General features: G+C 47.8%; 1 protein-coding gene across 1 annotated transcript in view; it reads left to right on the top strand.

Moving 5' to 3' along the window:
- Nucleotides 1-26,365, top strand: part of LOC132469817 (alpha-1,6-mannosylglycoprotein 6-beta-N-acetylglucosaminyltransferase B) — a 43,371-nt gene that overhangs the window by 7,429 nt on the left and 9,577 nt on the right. The window contains exons 3-6 of the mRNA XM_060067896.1: nucleotides 13,182-13,334; nucleotides 21,556-21,662; nucleotides 23,654-23,727; nucleotides 24,035-24,202. Of these exons, the coding sequence (XP_059923879.1) occupies nucleotides 13,182-13,334; nucleotides 21,556-21,662; nucleotides 23,654-23,727; nucleotides 24,035-24,202 (502 nt within the window). The remainder of the gene's footprint in view (nucleotides 1-13,181; nucleotides 13,335-21,555; nucleotides 21,663-23,653; nucleotides 23,728-24,034; nucleotides 24,203-26,365) is intronic.

A 26,365-nucleotide genomic window follows, 5' to 3' on the forward strand; every position in this document is an offset into this window, starting at 1 on the left:
CATTCATAAATTATTCACAGCAAGTGATTGGGTCCTGTGTGAGTGCCTGAGAGGGCGTCCACAAATACTATTGATTACCCTGCTGGGCCAATGTGGCCATTATTATAACTCAAACCCCAGGATCAATACAGCCCCGCCCCCCCTCACCCCCTGAAGGCTCCGCCCCCTCCAATAAGCCACAGCTCAAAGAGGTTTCAGAATAAGGGACACGACCTCAGATCATCGATATAAACCAAGATATTTCATCACTCCAGGACAAAACACAAGGGAGAAAAACGAAGGTATCGCTAAAAAGTCACATTGAAGAGTGAGTGGCTCAGAGCGGTTTGGGTAAATAGCATTTTTTATTTTTTTTCTCTTTGCAACGGCACGAAATACAAGAGTGAGTAAACTTAAGCACATCAGTGCTGATGAGGTCACAAAGTCAAATTTAAACATTTATAAAAAAAATTACAAATTCAATGAAAATATAAGCACATAAATTCAATTCAGTTTATTCATGGTGTTGTCTGTTTGTATTGGCGGCGTGTGGCTCAGGAGGTAGAGCGGGTTGGCTGGTAACCGGAAGGTTGCTAGTTTGATACCCGGCTCCTCCTAGCCGAGTGTCGAGGTGTCCCTGAGCAAGACACCTCACCCTAACTGCCCCTGACGAGCTGGCTGTCGCCTTGCGTGGCTGACAACGCCGTCGGTGTGTGAATATTAGGCAATATAGTAAAGCGCTTTGAGTGGCCACTGGTTATAAAATGTGAATGCAGTCCATTTACCATGTCCGCTGAGACACACACACGGTCTGCTTCAAGAGGGATGCCTGCTCGTAATCCATCTCTCTCTCTAGTAAGATGTTGTCCTCAAGGTTTTCAGGGCCCACCGGGGATCTCTTGCACGGAGGACTGAAGGTCTTTATAGAGCTATATATCTCTGACCTCTCCATAGCCCCCCACTCCCCTCTGACAAACACCTCATCACCATGTCCTTCTCTGTCAGCCCGCGATGGGAGATGGGGTTCTATTGATAGACCTGAGACCGCTGGAGGAATGGCTTTGTGGTTGGTATTGAAATATGGACTAGGAAGGTAATCCACCAATCCTTATGATCTCCAAATCTATTTTAAAGAAGGGCATTTATGAGGGGAGCATTTCAAATGTTAAATATCCGATTCAAGTATTCCTAATATAGTTGATCTCATTTCTTTCCTGTGCTTCTGTGGTGTGACATGAATAGTCCCTAGTGGGAAGAACAAAGTGCATCACATCTCATCTACGGGTATGATGGTTTGCCTTGATGATCATCTTGTGGTGATGGTGGGAGGCCTGGGCGCCATTTTGGATCCACCACCTTCCCCCACCTTCCCATGCCTCCCCCAGCTCTGGCTTTCTTGGTTGAATCCCTGCAGTTTGTTCTTACAACAAACACATGTAAAATTTTGTGTGTTGGGTCTGAAGGATTGAACTGGTTAATGTATCTAATTGGTTGATTGATCTAATTGATCTAATTGGTTGGGTGATCTAATTGATCTAATTATAATTGACCTCATTCTAATGATCTCATTTTAATTGATCTCATTCTAATCAAGATTTTAATTGAGTAGGTCATTTGAAGCTCATAAAATACTCCAGATCCCAGATGAAGGCGAGTAAAGATTCTGCTCTAATACATATCTTTTTAAAGGATTTTCTAAAATTGTCCACCTCAAATGAACCCCTTAAAAAAAAACAAAAGTTTTGGACCTTCATCTCAAACCCAGAGTTCTACTGACCAATCAGCGCCAGCGGTTACATACCGGCCGCAGCCTGCTCTCCCCGACCCAAACCCAGCGCACCCCCCCCCCCCCCCCCAGCGCCTCTTCTTCAGAAGGTACCGGAGCTAATGAGGAGGAGGAGGAGGAGGAGGAGGAGGAGGAGGACGGGGGGTCTGGGGGGAGCCGGCAGCCATGAAAGCCGAGACATTGATCCTGCCGTATCTCCAAGGCTGCAGAGCTGCGAGACGCCCCTCCTTATTATTGTGTGTTTTAATAAACCCTTTGAAGAGCACCTTCCCACCCGGCACCCTCCTCTTCCTCCTCCCCGGCTGCTCTTAATGCCCCCCCCCCCCCCCCCCCCCCCCCCCGACACCGACGGATTAGAGAGGGACCCGTGGTGTAGGCGCCCCGTGTGTGTGTGCTCTTCAGCGTCGGCTCAGGGTCTTAAAGATACATGAGAGAGGCTCGTGTGTGTGAGGTCGTACAGAAGCTCTGCATGTGTCGGTGTCTAAGGTCTTCCTCTCGCTCGCCTCCCTCATTTGTCTACCTGCTCATTTAAATATTGATTCAAGGCGAGCAGCACACGCCGGATCCTATTTATACACGTGGGGCGAGAGACTCTGAGCTGGGTTCCTCTCTCTCTCTCTCTCTCTCTCTCTCTCTCTCTCTCTCTCTCTCTCTCTCTCTCTCTCTCTCTCTCTCTCTGGATTAATGTACTCCAGGAGAGACGCTGGCTTCATCTCGCTGCTGCTGCTTGGTTTCACTCTGTCCAATATGGAGTGTAAACCCTGGCTTATGCATCCTCTTATGTTATGTATCTGGGATGACATAAGTATGAATAATGTGTAGCTGAGACCATATATGGTCCCTGGAAGTCCTGTCTTAGGTCGCGTACTGTAGGTAGATCTCCCTACAGTACTTATTGCACACTTTTCCACCATGTAACTAAGGACAGCTTGTTATTTCCTGTGTTACTCCTTTAGAACAAGGGTTATCCCTCGGCAGAGCAGGACAAACATCGTATCTGGCCTTTTGTTAAACCTTGAAAAGACTTGTTTCGAAAAGAGCAGTGATGAGAGTACTCAGGAGGAGAGTAGAGAAAGAGATGTAGAGAGTAGAGATGGATGTGTAGAGGGTAGAGATAAAGCCGTAGAGACTAGAGATAGAGCTGTAGAGAGTAGAGATGCAGTAGAGATGGAGATGTAGAGAGTAGGGATAGAGATGTAGAGATAGAGATGGAGCTGTAGAGAGTACGGATTGAGGTGTAGAGTAGACATAAAGATGCAGAGAGTAGAGATGAGGAGGAGAGTAGGGGTTGAGCTGTAGAGAGAGTAGGAGTAGAGCAGAGAGAAGAGATAGCGCTGTAGAGAATAAAGATGCTATAGAGAGTAGAGTTGCAGATCTCTGGAGCGTGGGCGTGGTCACCACCTGATTAAAATGCCAGTCAAGATAATTGCCTTATCCACTTATTATACGACGTACAGACATGAATTTTCTGCTTCTACTCAATTTAACACATTCTGGTTACCTAAAGGTCGTTTGACGCCAAACGCTGTTTGCTGCCAATTTGTCCCACGTCAATAAAACAATAAAACATCGTGGAGGTGAATGGGGCCGTACACATATTACTCTTTACCATTTGACCGATAAGAGATGTTAATTTTAAAGCCGCCAAGGTAAATAAGGGAAAGGTCAAGGTAAACCAGGTTACAAATCACAATCAGGTATCTTTGTGATGGTCGCCATGGTCACCTGACATTGTTGAGCTAACAGCCCTCTTAACACTCACTCCTCGTATCTCTACCATTGTGGTGAACTGACCGAATCATCCCTAATGTGTGTTAGTCTGGATCCTTATCCCCCCTCATCCGGACGCTGCCATCGCTCCATCATTTTGCACTTGGATTAAAAAGCTAAACGCCCCGTTATACTGAATCCTCTTCAACACACTGGTGGTTATTTCAGTGAAAGGTTGGAGCTTCAGTGGGCGTACGAGGTGGGGGGTTGAAGTCCATTGGCGATGCTTTTGAGCGTAATTTATTCATTACTCGGCTGTTAAAGGACCTTACATCAAGGGGCCGTAAAGGGACCGTTCACACCAGACGTGGAGCGCATAGGCGATGCGACAGAGCAGAAGAAATAAAAAAATAAATAATTAATGATCGCGTCAGTACTATTTACACCAGCTGAGGCTTGTCCCAGACCAGGTCCTGGTCCTTGCCAGGACCAGGACCAAGACTGGGGCCGGTCTTGGTCCTGGACCTGGCGTGTCTTGGTCCCGGTCCCCAGGGGTCCCTTTGGAACGCGCTCCGTACGCACAAGTGCGTCAGAGCCGACCGCAGAGCTGGGACTGCGTGGCGACTCACCGCTCGTGACGCTGAGTAACGGAGTTGGGCCGTGGCTCATCCCCCCCCCCCCCCCCCCCACCGGACGGACGCTGATGGAGGTCTGTTATATCACGCCTCAGCGGGTTTCAATCCCTGCTCTGAGCGGCCGGAGGACGATATACGTTTCCTCCCCCTCCTCTCTGGCTAAGAAGGATCTCCTCCTTGAGGAGCAGAGGCCACGCGGCCGCTGTCGAGCTGGGTGGTTTTTTAAGTTGCAGAAGCAACACATATGGATATGCACGTATGCGTGCTCTCTCTCTCTCTTGGTGTCCTCTCTCTCGTTCTCTCTCTGTCTCTCTCTAGTTCACTCTCACCCTCACTCAATATCTCTCTCTCTCTCTCTCTCTCTCTCTCTCTCTCTCTCTCTCTCTCTCTCTCTCTCTCTCTCTCCCCCCCTCTCTCTCTCTCCCCCCCTCTCTCTCTCATCCTTTCTCTCTCTCTCTCTCTCTCTCTCTCTCTCTCTCTCTCTCTCTCTCTCTCTCTCTCTCTCTCTCTCTCTCTCTCTCTCTCCCCCCCTCTCTCTCTCATCCTCTCTCTCTCTCTCTCTCTCTCTCTCTCTCTCTCTCTCTCTCTCTCTCTCTCTCTCTCTCTCGGTCTCTACTCCATCTGAGAGGGGAAAGTCACCAGTGATCCTGATGATGGTAAATTGACCTGCTGGGCCAGAAGGTCCAGATGTCATGAATAAATTAATCAGACCTTTCATAGCTAATGGGATACCCCCCGACGGGAGGGGAGTGCGACTCTCTCTCTCTGAGCCGCTGGACAGTTCGGAGGAAGGAATTCAGAGGAGCGTAGTTTAGAGTTCATTGGGTAAAACTTCTCAAGTTCCTATCTTGAATTTAAAGGGAGATACGCCACCCGCTGTCAGTGTGATGAGCCATTACAAGCCGTTTGACAATCACCTTCCCGGTGTCTTAGTGACATCACAAGTGGGCGTGTCAACCGAGATGAGCGATTGATAGAAAGGCAACATTAGCTACAGTCCAATGGGTAGGCTGCTAGACTGATCGGTCAAGCGACATCTAGGTGGACACGCCCACTAGTGATGTCACTAAGCACAGGGAAGACTTGTAATGGCTGATCAATCACACTCACCACGTTGTGGCAGCATATCACCCCCTTAAGTCATTCTACATTAGTAGTGGACACCTCAACGTCCTCCTCAGTCTACCTGCAGGCCCTCTTGAGCCAGCTGTCCCCACCGGTCGTTAATGACATGCACGGGGAGTCACGATTTGCTGGAGTCTCTGGTGGACGGAAGCGTCTGTGAAATGACTAAACGGTGGATGGTGATGTTTGCATTAATATGACAGCCGGACGAGAGCTGTATTGATTCCCGCTCTGTCCAGCTGGGACAGCAGAAACCTTTCCATGTCAGGCGTCCGTTATTGGTCTGAGAAAAACATGGAATGTTTTTTCAATGAATACATGAATACAACGTCCTGGCGGTATATGTAATGTGTATGTATGAGTGTTCTCTGCATGGTTGGCCCCAGGGAAAAGAGAACCGTCAACCCTGGAATTGGTAATGCCTTGCTTGACAGTTCTTCCTGTTTGATACACATCTGATTCAATCAAACAAACACAAGACGGAGAAGTGTTTGGTCGTTCAGTTTCATCATCTCCCATTCTCTGCTCAAACCTTTTGATGCAGAATATTCCAACCACACAATAGCTCATTTTGGTATGATCTTTATTGTCAAATCAAGTGTGTATGAGCAGTAAGTGGGACTCCATTAGGTGTTGCAGAGAACAGATGTGTGTTGAAACACCAAACATGTGTGTGTGGATCTGTAGCGTGGAAGGATGATTATATGGGAGCTAAACTGGCTCTGTCAATGTGGCGTCGCACTGCTTTGTGGTGTTCAAACTGCGCGTTATCAATGGGACAGAAGATGCAGTAAATAGTAGACTTTAAAAGGAGGGACTGAGTTATTTTTTTACTGTCGAGTTGGCTTGTTTTTTAAGTTGCAGAAGCAAAACATATGGGTTTAGTCCTCTCTCTCTCTCTCTCTCTCTCTCTCCTCTCTCTCTCTCTCTCTCTCTCTCTCTCTCTCTCTCTCTCTCTCTCTCCTCTCTCTCTCTCTCTCTGTCCTCTACTCCCTCTCTCGCTCAAACACACATATACACCGTCACACCACACACACACTTACACACACACACACACCACACACACACACCACACAACACACACACCACACACACAGCACGCGCACTATCATTTCTTTAATAAAAAATGGGAGGATTATTAAAAATGTATCCGGCAGAGCGCGAGCGGCGCAGCCTTATGTACTGCTGAGACTTACATGAGGGATCAGCGAGGAGCCGGGGCTGTCTGCTCCTCTCTGCTCATCATCTCACCGGCAGGTTAGACTCTAAGGCAGCCAGGACCTCCTCCTGCTCCCTCCTCCACCTGCTCCTCCTCCCTGCTCTCTCCTCCTCCTGCTCCCTCCTCACCTGCTCCTCCTCCCTGCTCTCTCCTCCTCCTTCTCCCTCCTCCTCCTGCTCTCTCCTCCCTCCTGCTCCCTCCTCCGTCCTCCTCCTCCTCCTGCCCTCTCCTCCTCCTCCCCCTCCTCCCCCTCCCTCCTGCTCCCTCCTCCTCCCTGCTCTCTCCTCCCTCCTGCTCCCTCCTCCTCCTGCTCTCTCCTCCCTCCTGCTCCCTCCTCCACGTCCTCCTCCTCCTCCTGCCCTCTCCTCCTCCTCCCCCTTCTCCCCCTCCCTCCTGCTCCCTCCTCCTCCTGCTCTCTCCTCTTTCTCCCCCTTCTCCTTCTACTCCTCCTCCTCCAAAAGTATCGTCATCAGGAACCTAATGGTCTGGAAGAGCAGTGAACTGGCCTCAATTTCACTTTCAAGATCTGTTGTGAATAACAAAAACCATTATTCTTATTTCACTGCTGTTCTCTGTTCCTCACAGAGCAACTGACACGGGACAAACCACCAACGCACCACCAAAAACGTGTTTTTCTGCGTGGAACCAGGGAAAAAATGAACAGCGCATGTATTTATGTAGTCAGCCTTCATGTCCGTGAACCTGCTGTTCTAAATATTTTGCCCTGCGTAAGCGTGGGTTTTGCGGTGGCGCCCAGAATAGACGGTTAGCCATACATCCCAACTCGGCTTCAAAGGGGCCTCCGCACTACCTCTGGCCCAGTCTTCACAGGTGAAGTCCATGCAGTATCCCACGGCAACAGCATCAGCACCCACTCTGCCGTGTGAGAGAGAGAGAGAGAGAGAGAGAGAGAGAGAGAGAGAGAGAGAGAGAGAGAGAGAGAGAGAGAGAGAGAGAGAGAGAGAGAGAGAGAGAGAGAGAGAGAGATGAGAGAGAGAGAGAGAGAGAGAGAGAGAGAGAGAGAGAGAGAGAAATAGCGATAACACACCAGAAAGAGAGAGTACACAGAAAGAGAGAGAGAAAGAGCGATAACACCCAGAAAGAGAGAGAGTACACAGAAAGAGAGAGAGAAAGAGCGATAACACACAGAAAGAGAGAGAGTACACAGAAAGAAGAGAGAGAGAGAGCGAGAACACACACAAAGAGAGAGAGTAATCACAAAGAGAGAGGCAGAGGGGAGAGAGAGAGAGAGAGAGAGGAGAGAGAGAGAGAGAGAGAGAGGAGAGAGAGAGAGAGAGAGAGAGAGCACAGAAAGAGAAAGCAAAAGACAGAGATTCTTTTTGGCAATGTAAGTGTACATTCCCCATGCCAATAATCCTCCTGAAATGAGTTCAAGTGGATTTAGAGCATACCACACACCCTCAGTTTATTTTACAATAAAAAAAACTAAATCTTCCCTAAAAACGCGCTCTAATACCTAGTCGAGAGAGAACGGGCTGGAGAAGGACATGATACCCGGGAGGGCGAAACAATGGCCTAAGGTCTGCTGTAGGGGAAGAAGTCCAGGGCAGAGCTCTCGTTAGTCCCAAAGCTATGGAGCTTCAGGTATAGTTCTGGATGTGTGGTGGTTTCTCATCGTTAGATCTTACAGAGCTCTCAGAGTTGGTCCCACAGCTATGGAGCTTCAGTATAGTTCTTTGATGGGTTCTCTTGGTTAGATCTTACAGGGCAGAGCTCTCATTGGTCCCACAGCAATGGACCCTTCATCATAGTTCTGCAGGTGATTGGTTCTCATGGTTAGATCTACAGGGCAGAGCACTCGTCGGTTCTACACATAGATTGTTTTATAGTTGTGACTTTAAAGAGGGACTCTAATAGTTCATAGATGTGATACAGCTGAGCTCTAGTTGATACATATGTGTGACCGATATGTATCAACCAGACATGAGGAATCCTCTGTCTGATCAGCCACTTCCTTCCTGTAACCGGCCCCGTCTCACACAAGTAGGGTCACCACGTCATGTGGCTCTATGAAAAAAAAAGTCCCTGACTGACATAAATAAAAGTGGAAAAGGAAATTATAGTTTACATTTGGAAAATCTCCTTTTAAAATGAAACAGATTATTCATGTTTCGTTAAACTACATTGACTGATTTAGATATTTATCAAAGTATTGCCTCTTATTTTTTTTCATTGGCAGATTTAATTATTTATGTATTCATGTTTAGATTTAGTTATTCATGAATGTATTTAAAATTGACTTAACTGACGTTCAATAGACCTAGGCCCTTCACATATATGTGTTACTCTCACTGAATCAAGGCCGTTTTCTTTCTTACATGTTAAACCATAATAGATTTGAACAGACTGAAGGGCTCACGATTCATCTAAAGCCAAACATAACTTATGAATCATGAGAAGCTGAGTGAATCACTAGATTATGGATCCTATATAAATACTCCACCATGGTGAAGATAGAGCTCTATAGTTATATGTTCCTAGATTTACTCTACCCTCATTAGATAGTAGAGCTACTCATTCTCTTATCCTTGGGTACCAAAGCGATACCATAGGATAAGATGCTGTGTGTAGCATCCTATCCTCTGTTGTATACTGGGAATGTGTTAACCTAGCCATGGTTAGTGCTTGGCACTTGTTTCTATGAGCATTCTTACCGTAGTGACAGCAATATATTGTTGTTTCTCTTTCTTGTGATAAATTTACTTATTTTAAGTCGCTTAGGATAAAAACGTCAAAGCTAAAGGCCTTACATGTTAAATGTAAATGTAAATGTAACCACATCTTTAACCACTGCAGCCGGGCAGGACGTGATTGTGTCTATTTTTAAGACGTGAAGAATAGCCGATGTGATCCACCATTGAACAAAGGCTCTTTCACACGGCCTCGCTAAACCCCGCTTTGGTTTAGGAGGGACTGTTTACACTCTCACACAGCGGCCAGACACAAATGCGGATCTAATGTGATTCTGTTGCTCATGAAATGGATTGGTACCCAGAGCCCCGGAGCTGGTACAGAGTTGTTAAAGGACAATTAACCTGTCTGTGTTGGAGCCGGACCCCTGTATTAACAAGACCAAGAGGAACAACAACAGGCCCCGGATACTGGCTTCCATCAGTCTTCTCTTCTGCTCAGACAGTGTCCTGTGTGACGCTCGCTACCTCGGGGACCAAGACGTTCTAACTATTTACAAGCGTCTCGTTTGGCTAAGCTACTGTCGTCAGCACATCTTCCAAATGGAGAGGTGTGTGTTGTCCTAGATGTGTGTGTGTAGTAGAAAAGGTTCTACTGCAGTACGATTATGCTGCAGTAAAGCAGGATTTTGCATTAGATAGTTTTTTTCTTATGTTTCAGGGTTCACTTTCACTGTCACCAAGGGATTTACTAATTCTTACTTTTAATTGGAGGTTATGAGAGTAGTTCTGTTTAGGCAGCCTCACCTGGCCGTGTCTGATTGGACTCTGGGGCCTGGTGAGGCTGCACACCTGTTGCAATCAGTGGGCAAAGGTTGAACCAGCCATCACTGTACACACTCAAGGAGAGATATCCTGCATGGCAAGATGAAGCACCCTTGCCATTTTCCTTGACTGCTACTTTAAAAAAATAAACCGGATTTCTAACACCACCACCCTGTGTCTTTGTATGGAGGAGCCCAGTAGAAGTCACAATGGTGGTGTGTAGCATGGAAACCGTTCCAGTTACCTATACATTAATATTCCCAGGGACGATCCTCTCATTCACCTACATGTGGCTCAGGACGTAGAGCGGGTTGGCTGGTAACCAGATCGTTGCTAGTTCGATTACCGTCTCTTCCTAGCTGAGTGTCGAGGTGTCCCTGAGCAAGACAGCTCACCCTGACTGCTCCAGACGAGCTGGCTCTCGCCCTGCGTGGTTGACACCGCCGTCGGTGTGTGACTGTGCGGATGAATGGGTGAACGTGAGGGCAGTATTGTAAAGTGCCACGGAGTGGCAACGGGTAAGAAAAGCGCGGCATAAACGCAGTCCATTCACTGCTACCCCTGGGGGTTAGAGGAACCAGAGGAAGGACTAGAAGCAGCTGGCTGGAGGAACGTCCAGAGAGGAGAGACAGGGAAAGAGGAGGACGGGGGGGGGAGGAGAGACGAGAGGAGAGAAGGGCAGAGAGGAAAGACCGTTTGAGGGAGAGACGGGTTGTTATTGTTGTTGTTTCTGGGTCAGGGTAATGTATGAGGTCTGCTGCTGTGCAACGCTTCTGCCCACACTCTTAGCCCAGAGGCTCGTTGTCCACGACAACCGCCGCTGAGGCATTCTGGGTAAAGACCATGGATCTTCATTTGCCAGCGCTTTACTTTATATTCTGGAGTTTGCTGTTGTGAATAAAAGCAGTTGAGAGATCGTGTGTTTGGTGCGGTTTGAACCGGAGTCGAATAACAAGGCGGCTTTATTACGTTTGGGGTTTGAAAGTTTCAAAGATGAATCGCCTCATATAAAGAGGGTCCATCGACTTACAAATTCACATTTGATTACATAACAAGACACGTTTATGCATAACTGTATAAATATTGCCACAGCCCAGTCTACGGTAGAAATATCACAACTGGCTGGAGAGGTAAAACGATATGAGATTTGATAATTTTATTGAGTTCGTATTGAATAATTATATTGATCATGATGTCATATTCATCACTGTACACATGCCTAAAGATCTTAACTCATCATATCTTAGTTCTGGGAGCAAACTGAGGGAAAATCTAAGATCTGGCTACAGCTAAAACACAACGTCATCCTTCTTTAGATGACACACACACACACACACACACACACACACACACACACACACACACACACACACACACACACACACACACACACACACACACACCTTCTGTTTAACAATGGAGGTGGAAGAACAGAACTAATCAACAGAACAGAACCAACAGTCCATGGTGCGACCTGGCCACCACTTTTATGGGCCCACAACAGAAACCACTTTAAACATGGGGCCAAAACAGCCGGTGTGAACCTAGGCCAGAACTCATTAACATGAGCTAGTGTTTGCCTGGTGTTTGCCTGGAGCCGGTGTAAGCCTGGGTTAAGGGTTAGCCTGGGGCTGGTGTTGGCCTCGGGCTAAGGCGTGGCTGGTGAGAAAAGCCCCTCTTGTTGTGTTTTGAGGCCTACAGTAACCACGGCGATCCTGATGCACTAGCGGTGCATTTAGTTTAAACACGGTAGTCGGGATATCCAAGTACGCGCCCCCTGAAGTTGGATTCCCGACTCCGAAAGCCGGAAAACCGAATGACCCCTACCTCAGCATCCAGATGGCTGCCGCCCCATCAACAGTGACAGCTGTCATTGTATACCGTTTACCAGCAGTTCTGTCGTACACATAGTAGTGTCCAACTTCTATTGTAGGACATTTTACGGTGTTTGATGGTGAAAAAATATCAAGCTACGCGTGATGCATTATCAACTGGCATTGCTAAACTGGCCTGAACTGGTATTGCTGGTGATTAATAGCACCCAGGTTCTCCAGCCTGTACTGGAGCGCCGTCATTCCCAGCTCGGACTCCGGAGCTAAATGGACTGCTGCAGTATAAGTGAGCAGAGGCAGTGTATGTGAGTGTGTGTGTGTGTGTGTGTGTGTGGGGGGGGGGGGGTGGTGGAGGGGGGGAGGGGGGAGGAGGGGATGGTGCGGACAGGGTCATCAGTAATTGGCGCCCGGGGGAGACGATGGAGAACAACAACAGTCCAGATGATGTGACCCCGGAGTCTCGCCAGCAGGAGGGAGTTTTCTTAAAGCTGAGAGAGAGAGAGAGAGAGAGAGAGAGAGAGAGAGAGAGAGAGAGAGAGAGAGAGAGAGAGAGAGAGAGAGAGAGAGAGAGAGAGAGAGAGAGAGAGAGGGAGGGAGGGAGACAGAGAGAGAGTTGCTGCAATGTTGTGTACGGGTTCAGAGGAAGCTCGTGAAATGATGTCTTTCAAGCAACATGATGATAATTTGTTCTTGTTTTTGAAGAAAATCTCAAATTCTCTCTCTCTTTCTGATAAATCAGAGAGCTTTCTTGGTAGGGTAAATATTATATAACATTGCCAAAGCATGAAAAAAACTAAATAAGATAGATAAGTACTCAGCAAACAGAATGATTAGGGTTGTCAAGCATTTTGTAAAATTGTACTCTCTTCCTATTTCTCTCTCTCCCCTCTTTATGCCTCTTCCCTTGTGTCTCCCCTGTGTCACATGTCTGTGTCTCTCTCCTTGTCTCCCTCTCCATCCCTTCTCTCTCTCTCCCCTTTCTGGCTCTCTCCTCCCTTGCTCTCCTCCCGCCCCCTCTCTCTCTCCATCTGTCCCCCTCCTCCCACCTCTCCCCCTCCTCTCCCCCTCCTCCCACCTCTCCCCTCCTCTCCCCCTCCTCCCACCTCTCCCCCTCCTCTCCCCTCGCCCTCCCACCTGTCCCCCCTCCCCCTCCCATCTGTCTCCCACCTGTGTTCTCCCCCCTGTCTCCCACCTCTCCCCCTCCTCCCACCTTTCCCCCCCCCCCGTCTCCCACCTCTCCCCTTCGTCCCACTGTCTCCCCACCTGTCTCCTCCCCCCTCCCCCCTTGTCTCCCACGTGTCCCCCCTCCCCTCCCCACCTGTCCCCCTCCTCCCACGTGTCCCCCACCTGTTTCCCCCCTATCTCCCTCCTCCTCCCCCCTGTCTCCTCCCCCTGTCTCCTCCCCCCTGTCTCCCCCAGTGCTGTCAGGCGGGGGGAGTCGCGGGGGGTGCTGAGGAAGATCAGTGAGATGCTGGAGGTGATCCTGAGGCGGATGGACGCGCTCTCCCGACTCAGCAACTCCTCCAGCGGCGACGCCCACCGCCTGGAGGAGCTCAGCTCGGCCCTGGACAGGTGCGCACACGCACACACACGCACACACGCATACCAAAGAGACACACACTGACAAATAGACATGCACACACACACCATAGATGCGTTAATGCCACAGATGCATCCATCGTACCAGCCCCAGGCATGCATGTCTAACCATCCATCCATCCATCCATCCATCCATCCATCCATCCATCCATCCATCCATCCATCCATCCATCCATCCATCCATCCATCCATCCATCCATCCATCCATCCATCGAGTGATAGATGCATGCATACATACATACATACATACACACACACACACACACGCACACACACACACACACACACACACACATACATACACACACACACACACACACACACACACACACACACACACACACACATACATACATACATACATACATACATACATACATACATACATACATACATACATACATACATACATACATACATACATACATACATACACTCATACATACACCAGTAGACTAATACGTACATAATATACGTTGCACATCGAGAAGTGCACATGGAATCGCACACATAATAATGTATGGCACACACACATGTAGGTTTTACGGTCGTATTCGTGTTTTGTGAATTCTGCTTGAAGTCATTTCAAACATTAAGAAAGTCGGGGGGCTATTTTAGTCTTCGCTATATTTGATTGAAGTACTTCGTGCCTTCGATGTCGGGACGCTCCCGCCTCTCTCCGTTGCTGCTCCACGCTAGCACTCCTCTCCCGTTTGATGGTTCCGACGCTGCGCCCATGAGCAACCACCGCGATCCCTGCAGGATTCTGCAGGTGTTATGTGTATTCGTACATAAAACTCATGTTTCACCTCGCCGACGCAGAGAGGCTGTTTTTCACAGACCTACCGACCCCGTTAGGAAGAGGAGCGAAATCAATTTCTATTGATTACAAAACTCATTTGTAAATCATATGTATACATATAGAGCATCAAATATACTTTGATGTGCATTCTGCAGTTTCATCTCAACGCCTCCACCAGAGCTTCCTCCGAGTGCAGCTGTTGAGTCCTGGTTTACCATCACTCTGCTCTAAATGACTCAGCTTTGTCAACGTTTTCTGCTCTGAAGACACACATTAACACACTGCAGTGGTGTGCGTGTGTGTCCAGCGGCTGCTGTCCCGGTGGTGCCACCAACCTAGCGCACGTCCCAGGCGCTGTCTCCACCTACACGTCGCACTCAAACGTAAACCAGTACCAGGAGATTCGGTGAAGGCAGCCGCTTTTTGAATTTTAAAAAACGCAGGAGAGAAATCCCAGAATATTTATTCCTTCTCTCGACAGGTTCGGCCCCCGAGCCCAAGATCCTGTTCAGCAGCTGCCTCAAACGCTCCGGAGATACCTGCTCTCCAGACACGCTTCACAGGCTTAGTGGGAGCGCGTCAGCCAATCAGCAGTTACCTTGAGGAGCTCGCTGTCATCGTTTAGCGAGCGCCGTCTTTGAGTGGCGCCGCGGCGTAGAGTAAGGAGGTGTCAGAGCTGGCGTTTGAAATTCAGCTCTCCGCTTCCGGGGCTCCGCGAGATTACAGAGGAGACAAGGATGAGCTGCGTGGGTTTGATTGGCGTGTGATACGCGCCTCGGGGGGCTGTGGCGGAGGTGCTCGGGGGTTTGGCTCCCAGCCCTACCGGGTACCGGGTTCGATTGCCCTTGTATATGGACCCCTCCCTGTAGGAAGACTCACCCCAGCTCATTAACGCTGTGCGTCTGACTTCACCGCGAGGCGCTTTGGATGAAAGCGTCGAGAGCTATTTGTGTAAATGATAAATTAGGTGTAATTGATTCGGATAAGAGCAGACGTCTATCGAGAGCGGTTGGAAAATACGGTATGTGAAGGTAGAAAAGATTGACGCCAAAGTCTGAGGTGCATCAGAAAAACGCCGCGCAGACACAATGGAGCTCATTAGCGGGAAAGGCAAGACGTGAGTCACGTGACCCACGGAACGTTCCGTTGTCAGCGCGGCGCCGCCCGCTGTTCTCGGGGAGTTGAGGTCAGTCCCCTGGTAACGAGGCCTCGTTAGGCCCAGGCTGCTGATTGGCTGCTGAGTGTATCACAGAGCTGCTGCTAATGGCCACCTGATGCTGAGGGCTGACAGCCGCACAGAGGAGGAGGAAATGGCCGCCATGCTTTAGATTTAGATTTAGATTCTTTATTGTCCTTGTTCAACAGAGTTAATCAACAAAATTAAGTTTAGAGCATCACCACTGGCATAGTATATAAATATATTAATAAAAAAAAAAAAAAAAGATAAATAGATAAGTAAATAAATAAATAACAATAATAACTTGAATAAGAATGCAGCAAGTCCAGTCCATAGTTGTGATGTGTGAGAGTGAGGGGGGTTGGGGGGCTGCAGTCCTGCAATAGATGGAAAATAGTGTACAGTGCAGCAATGCAGTCCAGTTCAGTTATTGAGTGGGAGTTATAGTGGGAGTTATATGACCGAGGGGGTGGGGTGGGGGGTGCGGGGGCCAGGTTGTTCGTTCAGCAGTCTGACAGCCTTTGGATAGAGGCTATTGGTCAATCTGCTGGACCTGGAGCGGATGGAACGGTATCTCCGTCCGGAGGGCAGTCGCTGGAAGAGATGGTGCGCTGGGTGGACCTGGTCCTTTAGGATGTTGTTCACCCGGCGTAGGCAGCGGGAGGTGAAGACTGTGGAGATCTCTGGGAGGCTCTTCCCAATGATCCTCCCCGCAGCCTTGACCACTCTGTGGAGGGCCTCCTTTTCGGCCCTGGTGCAGCTGGAGAACCACACCAGGAGTCCGTTAGGTGAGTACACTCTCTACTGCGCAGTGATAGAAGTTGACCATCAGTCCCTGTGGAAGTTTAGCCCTTTTTAGTTTCCGAAGGTAGAAGAGGCGTTGTTGTGCCTTACCCACGGCAGCGGTGATGTTGGTCCTCCAGGACAGATCGTCGGCCACAGTCACACCCAGAAACTTGAAGATGGACACCCTCTCTACCTCCTCCCCTCCGATTAGGAGTGGAGAGTGGCTGAGGTGTCTGGCCCTGCGGAAATCGATGATCACTTCCTTGGTCTTGGTGGTGTTGAGAACCAGGTTGTGATCACCGCACCACTCTACCAGTCTCTCGGCCTCCCTCCTGTAAGAGGTCTCATCATTTCCTGTGATGAGGCCAAGTACTGTTGTGTCGTCAGCAAATTTCACTATGAGGTTAGATGGAGAAGAGGAGCAGCAGTCGTGAGTGAAAAGTGTGTAGAGAAGTGGGCTGAGCACGCAACCCTGGGGGGCCCCGGTGTTCATGGGCAGGGTGGGGGAGACATGCTTGCCAATCCTGACATGTTGTGTACGGTGTGTTAGAAAGTCCAAAATCCAATTGCATAAAGTGGTGTTCAGGCCGAGTTTGAAAGCTGAACTAAAGTCAACAAAAAGGAGTCGCCCATATGTGTTACTGTGCTCAAGATGTTCTGGTAGAGTGTGTAACACAATGGCATCCTCTGTTGACCTGTTCTTCCGGTAAGCAAACTGATTCTGATCTAATGATGGCGGTATGGAGGCTTTAATGTGTTTCATGACTAGTTTCTCAAAGCATTTTGCGACGATAGGGGTGAGTGCCACAGGCCTGTAGTTGTTCAGACTTGCAACATTTGGTTTCTTGGGAACCGGGACTATTGTTGCTGCCTTGAGACATCCTGGGACCCAGGGTGGAATGTAAACAGCACAGATGAAAACAGAAGAGAATTCTCTTGGTAAGTAAAACGGTCTGCATTGGAGCAACAAAAATTCCACGTCAGGGCAACAATGTTTGCTAACAACTGTGACATTGGTACACCACGAGTCATTGGTATAGATACACAGACCTCCTCCTAGCTTCTTACCCGAGTCAGCTGTTCTGTCTGCTCGATAGGCAGTGCGGGGTCTTTTTATCCAGCCAGGTTTCCGAAAAGATTAAGCTGCAGCAGTTCTTGATGTGTTTTTGTGAAACTAGTTCCAGTCGGATCACATCCACCTTGTTGCGGATCGAACAGACATTTGAGAGAAAGATGGTAGGAAGCGGGGGTTTGAATGGGTTCGCTTTGAGCCTAGCCCACGTACCTCCGCGTTTTCCCCTCTTCTGCAGCCGCGCACAGCGTCTCCTCCTCCGCTTCTCAGCCTCAGGAGTGCTGGATGGTGATCTGGTGATCTCGGCTGGGATGGTGAAGTCCACTGGGAGGCGAAATGGAGCGTTGTTGAGCTTTAAAAGTGCATTTCGGCTGTACTTCATTGTCGGGGTTTGAAAGCAGTGTGGAAAAAACAACAACAACTGTGTGGAATAATATTAAGTGCTACCAAAAACTACAAAAACATTCCCGATTTTGGGAGCTTCGGGCCGTTGCAACTATGTTGCAACTATGTCCGCCGCCGCCATGGCAACAAAGCCATGTCAGCTGTTCTGTCTGCTCGATAGGCAGTGCGGCCATCCAGCCCAAGACCGGGGTCTTTTCTCCAGCCAGGTTTCCGTAAAGACCAAGCTGCAGCAGTTCTCGTTCTCGATGTGCCCTGTGAAGCCAGTTCCAGTCGGATCTGCAGCCGCGCACAGCGTCTCCTCCTCCGCTTCTCAGCCTCAGGAGCGCTGGATGGCGAAGTCAGCTGGGAGTTGGCGAAAAGGAGCGTTGTTGGTCTTTAAAAGTTAATTCCGGCTGTACTTCATTGTTGGGTCCGAAAGCAGTGTGAAAAGCCGTGTGAAATAATATTAAGTGCTACCAAAAATTACAAAAAAAACAAAAAAAAACATGCCAGTTTGGGGAGCTCCGGGCCGCTGCAACTATGTGCGCCGCCGCCAAGGGAGCAGTAAGAGTGGTGTTAGTGGAGTAGCAGTAGTAGTATTAATAATAATATTAACATTATTATTATTATTATTATTATTATTATTATTATTATTAACCACACCAAGTCAATTTCCTGTATGTTTAATAGTAGTATAGTCGATTCATATTATGAGGTCAACGATTCGATTCTACAGCGATTATCGATGCATCTCGATTCAACAATTCTTTTTATGTACATTTCCATGCGTGATTTTCAAAAATATATCTATACATCTGAGTATATACTCTGAGTTTGCTACTCAGAGTTTGCTAATCACTTTCCTACTTTTGTGATGATCATTAAAGACATCAACAGATGAATTAACTTATGTAATATTTTATTAGAGAGAAAGCTTTTGTCACAAATATGACTTTCTATGAACAATGCAATAATCAATCAAAGTATGTAAAAAATAGGTTTCGGTTTTATTTAATTTCTAATCTTACTTTTCTATGTCTAAAGCTGCACTTGAATTAGAAGGAGTTCTTGTGTCTGTCAAGACCAATCAGATTGGCCAATACACACTGAAGATAAATTAAATAATTTGAAAATTGCAAAAATGATCCCTCTGGCGAACAGAATGTTGCAGCAGGCGAACAAAATATATATATTAAATTTTTTTAAAAAATCAGATTAGCAATTTATCGAGACGGAATCGTTCTAGAGAGGATCGCGATGCATCGAAGAATCGATTATTTTTTCCACCCCTAGTAATGGTGTAGTAGTATTGATAGTAGTAGGAGGATTAATAGTAGTAGTAGTGTAGTAGTAATTAAAGCAGTAGTAGTGGTGTGGTGGTACTAGTAGTAGTGGGTAGTAATAGTAGTAGTAGTTTTAATAGTAGTAGTTGTGGTGTGGTAGTATTAATAGTCATGATATCAATATCAGTAGTAGTGGTGATGTAGTATTAATATTAGTATTAATGGTAGCAGTGGTGTGGTAGTATTAATAGCAGAGGGAGTATGAGTGAGAGTATTAGTAGCTGGAGGAGGATGTAGTGGATGAGGAGAAATACCCCCCCACACGCACATACACACACACACACACACACAGACACACACACACTTTTTTACTGGAGTTTGCAAAAGGCAAAAGGAGTGGGTGATTGTGTGTGCGTGCGTGCTAGCTTGTGTATGTGTGTGTGAGTGCACATGCATGTGTGTGTGTGTGCGTGCTCGGGCCCATGTGTGTGCGTGTGTGGTACGGGGTTCTTCCTTCTGAGTACGTTGATGCTTCCATCCTAGAGCGCTCCTTGGTCTCCATGGCAACAGCCCTGTTTCCACCAAGACTGTACTACAGTAATCCACTTCTGTCAGGTGATTTTGTGCAAAAAATATTGTGCGTGCGGTTATATTCTTACCATTAATATAATGGAAATTGTTATTGAATACGGGCTACCTTACCCTACAGAAAAAATTGCTGTAAAATAAATGAGTGTTTACTCGACATTGGATCATGATTGGCTTTACCCAGTGTCAATGTGGCTTTGAATCGATAAAGTTCTGTGTTATGTTTGAACACGGCTCCTACCATAGCCAAGACATTCCTATAGGTAAATATTCCACGATTGTTTAAAGCAAAGAGCCACTGGGATCAAACATAATAATCCTTGTTCCTTCTGAAAGTTCATGGGAATGTAATTGGTCTCGCTGGGACTGGAATAAAGTAAATGTTTTTTTAACAGGCAAGCAAATATCCCTTAACTTCTACGTTAGAGCTTCCTATGCTCAGATGATTAAAGAGGGTGGTTTAGCCTTCGGGCTGTGTAAGCTGCTGGAGCAGGACAGACAGAAGGACTGACAGCAGGACAGGACAGACAGCAGGACAGGGCAGACAGCAGGACAGACAGACAGCAGGACAGGGCAGACAGCAGGACAGGACAGACAGCAGGACAGACAGAAGGACAGACAGCAGGACAGACAGCAGGACGGGAAGACAGCAGGACAGGACAGACAGCAGGACAGGACAGACAGCAGGACAGACAGCAGGACGGGCAGACAGCAGGACAGGACAGACAGAAGGACAGGACAGACAGCAGGACAGGACAAACATCAGGTCAGGACAGTCTGACAGGACAGCAGGACAGACCGCAGGATAGGACAGCCGGACAGCACAGCAGGACATGCAGCTGAGCAGGACAGTATTGGTAACAGAGTTCCAGTCCCAGCCGGAACGCTCTGGGTTCGACCCTTAATGTCTGAGCCTCACCCTCAGGCCTCTAGAGCTGCCTGCTCCTCAACAACAGCCACATCATCACTGTAGTTTCGTCTGGCTAAAGGCTTCTGCTAAATGGTACAATAGGGATGTATGAAATATTAGTCCAGAGGCTGAACGCAGTAAGAGCCTCACACTCTGCGGGAAGCAGACTCTGTTCTGGTGTGATGCCACGACCGGTGCTGATTCAGACACCCTCGTTTGTCTTGGAATATCGATCCATTCTGAGGATAGACATCCAGGATTAAACACACCATGGTTCAAGACTCAAAGAGTCCGTCTGCCGCCCTCTCTCTCTCTCTTTCACTTTCCTGCACTCGGCGTCTCTCTCTCACTCACTCACTCACTCACTCACTCACTCACTCACTCACTCACTCACTCACTCACTCACTCACTCACTCTTTCTCTTCCTCCCTCCCTCACTCACCATCTCTCTCTCTCTCTCTCTCTCTCTCTCTCTCTCTCTCTCTCTCTCTTTCTACTCCCCCTCTATTCCTCGGGTCTATATATATCGATGTGTGGATGTGTTTATTCTACGTTAAGTGCGGGGAAACACTTTCTACCGATCTAATTGGTCCTCTGTTCTCTGAGACATTCAGATGAATAAACTGCGCTGCCGTTTGTGTTCAGCTTTTCCGATTTCACGCTCAGCTAGAAAAAGGATAAACTTGGCTCGAGGATTGATGTTGTTGAGGATGAAGGTCTGTGTGAGGAGATGGAGAACGCCAGACCTGATTAAAAGATCTGTGTGAGGAGATGGAGAACGGCAGACTTGATTAATCTTACTCTTTGTTTACTTCTCAGCATGGGGGTTGATTCACAGTGTTTTACCTATGCGTTTGGAGAGAACACACAAACAAGCATGCAGGCACACACACACACACACACACACACACACACACACACACACACACACACACACACACACACACACACACACACACACACACACACACACACACACACACACACACGCGCAGATGCAGACACACACACACACACACACACACAAAATGAGGCAGGCCCCCTCAGATTTCATTTGTTTGTGTGTTTGTGTGTGTGTGTGTGTACCTGTGTGTGTGTGTGTGTGTGTGTGTGTGTGTGTGTGTGTGTGTGTGTGTGTGTGTGTGTGTGTGTGTGTGTGTGTGTGTGTGTGTGTGTGTGTGTGTGTGTGTAGGCTCCAGCCAGCAGGCCTACTGGAGAGGATCGAGTCCATCGCTCAGAACATGTCCGACCTGGCGCTCCGGGTGGAGCAGATCCTCCAGCGCAGCGTCAGAGACAAAGGTACACACACACACACACACACACACACACACACACACACACACACACACACACACACACACACACACACACACACACACACACACACACAGACACACACACACACACACACACACACGCAGACACACACGCAGACACACACACACACACACACACACACACACACACACACACACACACACACACACACGTAAACACACACACACACACACACACACACATGTAAACCTACAGACACAAGTGCACACTCACGCATGCGCATACACAGATAAATCCATTCATGCACGCAGACACACGCACACACACACACACACACACACACACATACACACACACACATACACAAACTCACACACACACACACGTAACCCCCCCCCCCCCCCACACACACACACACACACACACAAACACACTCATTCATGGATAGCTTCCAGTTCCCCACTAAGCATTCTAATGAAATAGATTCCCACTAAAACTAAACGACTGCTCCATCATCAGCCAGAGACAGAGATATGATACCGTGCTGTTCTGTTTCTCTGGTCCAATAAGGAAAGCTCACTCTCACTCTAACACAACAAGGCCAAATGGCGAGGGAGGAAGGAGGCCCTTGCAAAATGCTAATGTGTGATCATATCTGAGCTCCAATATAAACGTATCCTGAGTCTTCTTCTAAGCTTACTGATTAGAATCCCTGCCAATTAATGGGTTTGTCTCTGTGTCGTTATTCGCAGAGACTTTTGATCACGAGTAGGGCACGTTGTTGTGATGCTAATCAGACAAAAGAAGGCTGCTGCTTATTGAATGTCTTAAGACTCACAGTGGCTCGGATACATTGTGTCGCAGTGACAAGAGTCAGCTTTTAATTAGCCTGACGAGAGGGAGGGAGGGAGAGAGAGAGAGAGAGAGAGAGAGAGAGAGAGAGAGAGAGAGAGAGAGAGAGAGAGAGAGAGAGAGAGAGAGAGAGAGAGAGAGAGAGAGAGAGAGAGAGAGAGAGAGGGGGAGGGAGAATATGTGTTGCCTATATTGATATACGGTAGACATGGCATTGGAGAGGCCCAGAAAGATAGTGAATCTTTCTGTACGAACGAGAGAGAGGGAGAGAATAAAAAATGTGAGCGGAAAGTGGCTTAGAGAAAGAGAGTCCAATAGAGTCCAATAGAGAAAAAGAGAGGGAGGGAGAAAGAAAGAGGCTCATAGAAGATGGAGGGAGGAAGAGAGAGGGAGAGAGGGAGGATGGGAGAAAGAGAAAGCATCAGAGAAAGAAAGGGAGGGAGAATCTGAGGGAGGGGGGAGGAGAGGGATTAGAAAGGTAGAGGGGGAGCAGAGGCAAAAAAGGGCAGGGAGGAGAAAATCCAATATAATATTTTATTAATAACCCCACTAAAGCCAAAGTTAAGTCTTCACTGTGTGGAGTGTGGAGGCCAGGGTAGACTCGCCGCTAAAACTCAGCTCCATACGCACATGCACACGCACACACACACACACACACACACACACACACACACACACACACACACACACACACACACACACACACACACACACACACACACACACATCCCTGGGTTCCAGCTGCTCACACACACACAGCTGAAGGTTGTGATTGGAAGGTTGTGAAACACACACACACCCACACACACACACACACACACACACACACACACACACACACACACACACACACACACACACACACACACACACACACACACACACACAATCCCCTAGGTTTCAGCTGCTCCCACAAAACTCCCACAAACAGCTGAAGGTTGTGATGGTCAACTCATCACATCTAAGAGGAGAATTTCCGACACTGTTTTTCCAAAGTTTTCCAAATTTCCAATACTGGTATGGGATCGGAACAACTCTCATTCATAGCGCCTTACCTGGTCAGAACTGGTGTAACTGGGGAGACGGTCGCGTTGTAATGTTACTGTAAAACGGTTGTGGAGATGTCCTCGTCACCCTGTTTTGTGTTGCGTTGTGTGCAGCGAAGGAGGGGACGTTAGGACAGTGTGAGATCCCAAAGGAACCCCGCTACCCTGACTGCCAGAGCAAGGTGGACGTAAGTGTCGTCCCCCTCCCGCAGGCCGGCCAATCAGAGCGGGGCCTTTTCATCATGTGACCCTGATGCAAAGTCATGGTCCTTTTTGTTTGTTCTTTTTTCATCAGGAGATCTTTGTGATTGTACGTGACTGTGACTGTGATGAATCATTTAATATCTGTCTTTATCTTCACTTGATTTTTATCACCATTTCTATAATCATACTATTTTCTCTATTTTCCTAATCCTTTTATTATTGTGAGGCATTTTGTAACTTTTATGAAGAGAAGTCTTTTGTTTATGTTGCTCGTCCTAAACCCCCTTCCAGTGGATGCGGGCCCGCTGGACCTCGGACCCGTGCTACGCCTTCTACGGCGTGGACGGCTCCGACTGCTCCTTCCTGGTGTACCTCAGCGAGGTGGAGTGGTTCTGCCCCCCGATGGCCTGGAGGAACGACAGCAGCGCGCCCACGCACAAGCCCAGACCCAGGACACAGGTGAGGGAGCTGAAGCTGTTACAACCTGACCTTAATGGGTTACAACCTGAACCTAAAGCGTGTTATAACCGGACCCTAAAGCCTTAATGTGTTAAGACCTGACCCTAATGTGTTACAACCTCACCCTAAAGCCTTATCTGTTGCAACCTGACCCTAATGTGTTAAAACCTACCCTAAAGCCTTAATCTTGTTTGTTGAATGCGCGTTACCTAAACTACGATCTTACTGCCACTCTAAATAATGAACTGCTGTAAGGGCTTCTGATTGGCTGCTGGTATCGGTGGCTCCGCCCTCTTTAAAACCATTTGCCACCCTATCTGCATGCCTCGGTTTGACTGGAACAGTCAGGCTCATGCAGAATGTCACTGAAACAGCCTCACCCTCAATACTTCAGTTTTAACAATGAACACCAGTTCCTCCTGGCCGGGCTAATGTTTATTCTGTGGCTGTGTTCTGGATCAATCTCCTCTGTTTCCTCTGTAGGCCTCTCTCTGGTCTCCTCCGTCCAACTCTCCCTGTTTCCCTCTGACTGAGCACTCGGTTGTCGATCGATTTGTAGTTTTGATGCTGATAGTGTTCTGAGCCCCAACCTGCCCCCTCTCACCTGCTCAGAGGCCCAGCACTAAATGTATTTCACCACTGTGCGCTGAATGCTAATGCCTCACCTGCACCTCGTACACCATACCTTAGCACATTGTAGCATAGTAAGCTAACCAACCCAAACCACCGCTTTGAAGAGAGGTTTCCCTCACTAGATCTTTCAGGGTTTTGTTCTTGGTAAATGGTAAAATGGGCAGTGGTGGACAAAGTACTCGTATTTGAGTAAAGTTGAGATACCTAGTGTAAAATATTACTCCAGTAGGCCTATAAGTGGAAGTACACCCTTTAAACGTCGACTTGAGTAAAAGTATTAAAGTACTTTGCTTCAAATGTACTTAAGTATCAAAAGTAAAAGTAATTTGGTGTGATGTAGTCACCTAAAAAATTCTTATAAAAATAAAATAAATTAAACGTTATATATTTTAATTTTGTATCTATATTTTTAAAGGCTTCTTAAATATTTTATTTTTGCAATGCAGCAAACTTTGTTGATATTGATGCTTCATTCGATTTGCGTTAAACGGCTGTTATCTTTGTGGATGACCGTGAATTGCCGGTAGGCTATTGTATTAGTTATTATCTCGTAGTAGCCTAGGCTACATTTGAATGCATCTTCTTTGTATAATAAGCCAAGCTCAGTCTGTTGCTAATGGCATCAAAATATTGTTGAAAACTTAAAACAATTAAACAGAATTCGGAAATAGTTGGCCTCATGTTATACGAGCATAGCTAAACTATGTGGGAAATATTCGATCCCTGACGACTTTTACAGTCTATAGCCTACTAGACCTGGTCTTTAGAGCGACGTGCTAAAGCAGTATGGTGCATAATGGAGATTCTAAAGTGCTCTTCTTTGGTCAGAACCAAGAGACGTTTTTAACCTCCCGGACCCTACACACACTAGTGTTGGCTCGGTCGTTCGCGAACCGGTTCGAATGAACGAGTCTTTCGGACGAACGAACCGAACCGGTTCGTGTCTCTCGTTCGTCTCGTTCACCATTCGATTCACCGGAAACTCGACTGAACGAGTTTCTGGTAGCACTAACTCCACTGAGTCTGACTGACTCAGCTGAGAACCGTGCAATAGCGTGCATTCCATGATGCGATTCAACGCTACCGGAAACTAGGCTGATTTGCGAACGACTCCTCCCAGTTCATTCGAGTTCCCGGTGAATCGATTCACCTGAAACTCGACTGAGCTGGGAGGAGTCGTTTGCGAATCGTTTGTTCGTTCAGCCTGGTTTCCGGTAGCGGTAAATCGCATCATGGAATGCACGCCATTGCACGGTTCTCACCTGAGTCAGTCAGTCAGTGGAGTTAGTGCTACCGGAAACTCGACTGAACAAAGGAACGAAGGAACGATTCGCGAACGACTCCTCTTGGCGAACTGAATCACGCGAACTGGGTCACGGAAACGAATCATTAAATCCACCACTAACACACTGGCGGTTTCTTTTTGATGTAGGCTAAATGCGATTAGACGCTCCGCGGTTCCAGGGGGGCGGGCTTGGGTATAGGTGTTGCTGCGTTGTATGTACACTAGAGACAATAACGCAGCGATAT

Source organism: Gadus macrocephalus, chromosome 2, assembly GCF_031168955.1.
Source record: "Gadus macrocephalus chromosome 2, ASM3116895v1".
Classification (NCBI taxonomy): Eukaryota; Metazoa; Chordata; class Actinopteri; order Gadiformes; family Gadidae; genus Gadus; species Gadus macrocephalus.